We start from the raw sequence: 4,558 nt of genomic DNA, 5'->3' as shown, positions 1-4,558 counted from the left end.
TATATATATATATATATATATATATATATATATATATAGTAACTTATGTAATGTAAAGTATGTGTAATAGTATACATGTAATATATATATATATATATATACATATATATTATATAGTGTATCGACAATGTATCCTATTTCCCTGCATCGTTTAATGTATGCTGGATTTACCTATGCTTCTGTGTGGGCATTTTTCGAATATAGTGTGTGTACATATATTATTTATGCTTGTAGCAAGTTGTTCATGCTGTACATTAGTCTAATAATGTTATATACATTTTCTATACATGCATTGTGTAGTATGTATGCATGTAACAGTCATTTTTAATATATTAAGCGCAGATAATATTTATTAAATACGTAATGTATATTTCGAGTAATTTCCATCTATCTATATCTATATCTATATATATATATATACACACATTTTTGTGGGTATCTTCTTTTTCGTAAATAGTGCCATGATGTCAATGCTCTCATGATACTCTTCTGTTTATGTACTGCTGATATATATATATATATATATATATATATATATATGTATATGCATTGATTTTGTCATGAGCATCATATGAACGAATGAATATGAATGAATAATTATGTGGTGAAGGGGTCCACTGATTTCCATATGTGTGTGTTATGTGTATAGCCAATGTGTGCTTTATGTATATAATTGTGTCTATATTATCTATGTGGTGTTAACACTGATTTCTATTAGTGTATATATATTCTATGTGGTGTACCCACTAATTTCTATGCGTATTTGTTTCCTTCTTATAGCGCCATGTATGTGTGCACTTGTTTTCATGCATACATGTAGTACATAGGTATGACTAGTGCCTAGGTACACTGGTTTCCTTGTGTACATGTATGTTGTAGGACTACACTGACTTCCCACACTAAAGTGCAAATGTTGGTTTAAAAATATTAATAAAATAAAAAGAAATGAATCTAGTGATTGGAGTGCAGATATGGCAATGTCCTAGTCTTCAGCTCCTCTTCCCTCCCCTTTGGACTGGACAGTCAGGTTAAAGCTTAATGAATCTATTCAAATTGTGTTTCTTTTGAGTGTAAAAGGCAGGTATACAATAGGGGGCCAAGGAAGACTCTCACGCCTAGGTGTGAGCTGATTATTCAAATGGGCTGCTGAGGACTTTGGGATTGGAGGCTCCTCTAGAGCTGCATGCTATATCACCCAGCAGCAGCAACGTCACCACAGCACTGTTATCATCATCATCCCCGCCACCATTGTGAAGAATAGGAGCAGTCATTCTCTCTACTACTTACTACACAAGCCTGAGCTGTCCTCCCTTCAATCTCCAGCCAAGGAGCCACAGTTCAGATCTGCTGCAGCAGTAGCACAACCCAAGCTGCAGCTCTCTCCTTCCCCCTCCTAGTTCAGAGAGGGAGAGGGAGTGCTGGGGAGGGAGGGTTCCTCTCTCTCTCCCTCTCTCCCTTTTTTGTTGCTATCACTGTTGTTGGTTGCTGCTGTTAAATTTTAAACTGCCATGCACTCAGCTTCCAGTATGCTAGGAGCTGTGAAAATGGAAGGACATGAACATTCAGACTGGAGCAGCTACTACACAGAACCAGAGGTAACCACCAGCTCTCTCACTCTCACTTTCTGTCATTCTCTCTCTTTATAGCACACTGTTAGCCTTGGGATAATATTAACTTTGTGATCAAATATTGACTTGTGGCGCCTCCAAATCCTCTTCGATGACTGAGCCACACACTATCCCAACAACGTTATGTTTGGCATGGGGTGGGGTGGGGGGGAAAGACTGAGGGGGAGAGAGAAAGTAAAAAAAAAAAAGTTCTTCTTGTAAATATAACAACTAATCAAACTTTCCGGAGAATCATCTTGTGACATTTCCATCTGATTATTAAGAAGTAGGTCACCACTCGTAATCCGGAACGATTGCTTGACCACTACTTGGGTTCACTTCTTGGGTTGCATGATTTTATTTATTTTTTTTTTTCCGTTTCCCAGGTTTGGGTAATACAAGCTATACCTGGCAATTTCCCTTCTGCTATTACATCAACAAATACAAGAGTAAATTGGAAATATAAGGTGGAAACGTGAAGTCCTTATTTACAGGAATTGAAGTTTCACCTGCTTATAAATTGCCAATTGGTTACCGGTTAGATATTAGGTAGGGGGGTATACCAAATAGCTAATGCTAAAGTTTACCCTTGTAGGTTGGTTCTCATTTGAGAAGGAGAACAATCAGTATTTACTCCTGTTTTAGTCAAATGGTTTACCTATTATAAAGATAGATTGATAAATAAATAAAAAATATCGAAAATCTAATGTCTAATATATGAATATATTGCAGTGACGTGTCTATAATGATTATATTCTGAATAGTAACTATGTCCTTTCCATTTTGCAGGCTTACTCCTCAGTAAGTAACATGAATGCTGGATTAAGCATGAACACCATGAACACCTACATGAGCATGTCAGCAATGAGCACCTCGGCTAATATGACTGCAAGTTCCATGAACATGTCCTACGTGAACACTGGAATGAGCCCTTCTCTGACTGGCATGTCTCCTGGTACTGGTGCTATGGCTGGCATGGGCTCTGGTGTAGCAAGTATGGCTACTCATCTGAGCCCTAGCATGAGCCCTATGAGTGCCCAGGCAACATCTATGAATGCACTGGCGCCCTATACCAACATCAATTCCATGAGCCCTATATATGGACAATCTAATATTAACAGATCCAGGGATCCTAAAACTTACCGGAGAAGCTACACTCATGCCAAGCCTCCTTATTCCTATATATCCCTTATTACTATGGCCATTCAACAGTCTCCTAATAAGATGCTCACCTTGAGTGAAATCTACCAGTGGATCATGGACCTTTTCCCCTTCTACAGACAGAACCAGCAGCGTTGGCAGAACTCCATCCGCCACTCTTTGTCATTCAATGACTGTTTCCTTAAAGTACCAAGGTCTCCAGATAAACCCGGCAAAGGCTCCTTCTGGACTCTCCACCCGGACTCTGGTAACATGTTTGAGAATGGCTGCTATCTGAGACGCCAGAAACGCTTCAAGTGCGAGAAAAAGCACAATCCCAGAGACAGTGGGGGTAAGAAACTCTCAGAAGGGGCATCTAGCGTGGGTTCTGCTGCCACTAACAGCAGCTCGGAAAGTTCAGGGGGCAACGAGTCTCCCCATTCCAGTTCATCCCCATGCCAGGAACAGAAGAGGACCCTTGTAGACATGAAGTCCAACCAAGGTCTGAGCCCAGATCATACAGCATCTCCTGTCTCCCAAGCCCAACACCTTCTCTCTCAACACCACTCTGTGTTGTCCCACGATGCCCAGTCCCACCTCAAACCAGAACACCACTATTCTTTCAACCACCCTTTCTCCATCAACAACCTTATGTCCTCTGAACAGCAACACCACCATCACCACCATCACCACAGTCACCACCACCACAAAATGGACTTGAAAGCCTATGAACAGGTGATGCATTATTCGGGATATGGTTCCCCTATGGCAGGTAGTTTAGCAATGAGCTCAGTAACGAACAAAACTGGCTTAGAGTCTTCACCCATTTCAGGCGACACCTCATACTATCAAGGTGTGTATTCCAGACCCATAATGAACTCTTCCTAATTCTAGACAACAGACATTAACGGACTTGCTCACAATCACTGTATAAATCTATGTACAACAATAGTATGTGTTCCCTGCCCATTTCCTCGAGCTGTAAAGTTTGTTTCGAGCCCCTTTTAGCTGTCAGGTTTGTTGACTACATTTTGTGTTCCCACTTTGTTGCGGGGGGGCGGTATCTTTTTTTGTGAATGTGGTGGATCCTTATATGCTGTGTAGTTTCTACAAAGGACCAAAAGTCTGTAAAATTCTCCATGTAAAAAAAAAAAAAAAAAAAAGGAAATATTGTTGTAACCCCCTCCCTAAAAAAGTTTAATGTTTTTTTTTTCTAAGTAAAATGCTTGAAAAAAGCTTAATTTATGGTTTCTGTACACTTTATTTATGACTATGTATTCTGGCCTGTCCCAGTCAGATTTTAACAATCTCTATTAAAAATTGTATTGCCATTTCTTTCTGGATGTTTATTTCTGGGTACAAATAATACATGGTATATAAAGATTTAAAAAAAACACAGCTATATTTCTATATATAAAGTAGTATTTATAGCCATTGCTATGATAAAAGATGTGACGTACATATATACGTGGATAGCTATGGATGCAGATTTTCTGTATTTGATCCTGATGGACCTTATTGCATTCAGGATTTGAGAGGGACTCATGATGTTGTTGTGACCAGAGCTCTCACTCTAACTGACCCGTAAGCAGCTCACAAACGTCAGGTCTCCATTAATAAGCTGTCCTTCCCAGGAAGTGAACATGAACCGATCTTACGTACAATCCTTCTAGATTAGACGGTGTAATACACAGACGCTGTTCTAGAATATAGAATAGGATCCTGGTAAAGCTGCTGGGAGCCCATAAGCCAAGATGTATGATCAAAGAGTAAAAAAAAAGAAAATGTATGAAAATGTAAAGAAACTGGAT

The 4,558-nt window shown here is 39.4% G+C and overlaps 1 protein-coding gene across 1 annotated transcript; it reads left to right on the top strand.

Annotated features, from left to right (window-relative positions):
• The first annotated feature begins 777 nt into the window (after positions 1 to 777).
• FOXA2 (forkhead box A2) lies at positions 778 to 4,081 on the top strand. Its single transcript, XM_069954998.1, has 2 exons — positions 778 to 1,595; positions 2,397 to 4,081. The coding sequence occupies exons 1-2, from the start codon at positions 1,509 to 1,511 to the stop codon at positions 3,633 to 3,635; spliced, it is 1,326 nt and encodes a 441-aa protein (XP_069811099.1). The 5' UTR covers positions 778 to 1,508; the 3' UTR covers positions 3,636 to 4,081.
• Positions 4,082 to 4,558: the final 477 nt, after the last annotated feature.

Source organism: Dendropsophus ebraccatus, chromosome 15 (genome assembly GCF_027789765.1).
Source record: "Dendropsophus ebraccatus isolate aDenEbr1 chromosome 15, aDenEbr1.pat, whole genome shotgun sequence".
Taxonomy (NCBI): Eukaryota; Metazoa; Chordata; class Amphibia; order Anura; family Hylidae; genus Dendropsophus; species Dendropsophus ebraccatus.
The sequence above is the reverse complement of the archived record's forward strand: the minus strand, read 5'-3'. Positions and strand labels throughout refer to the sequence as shown.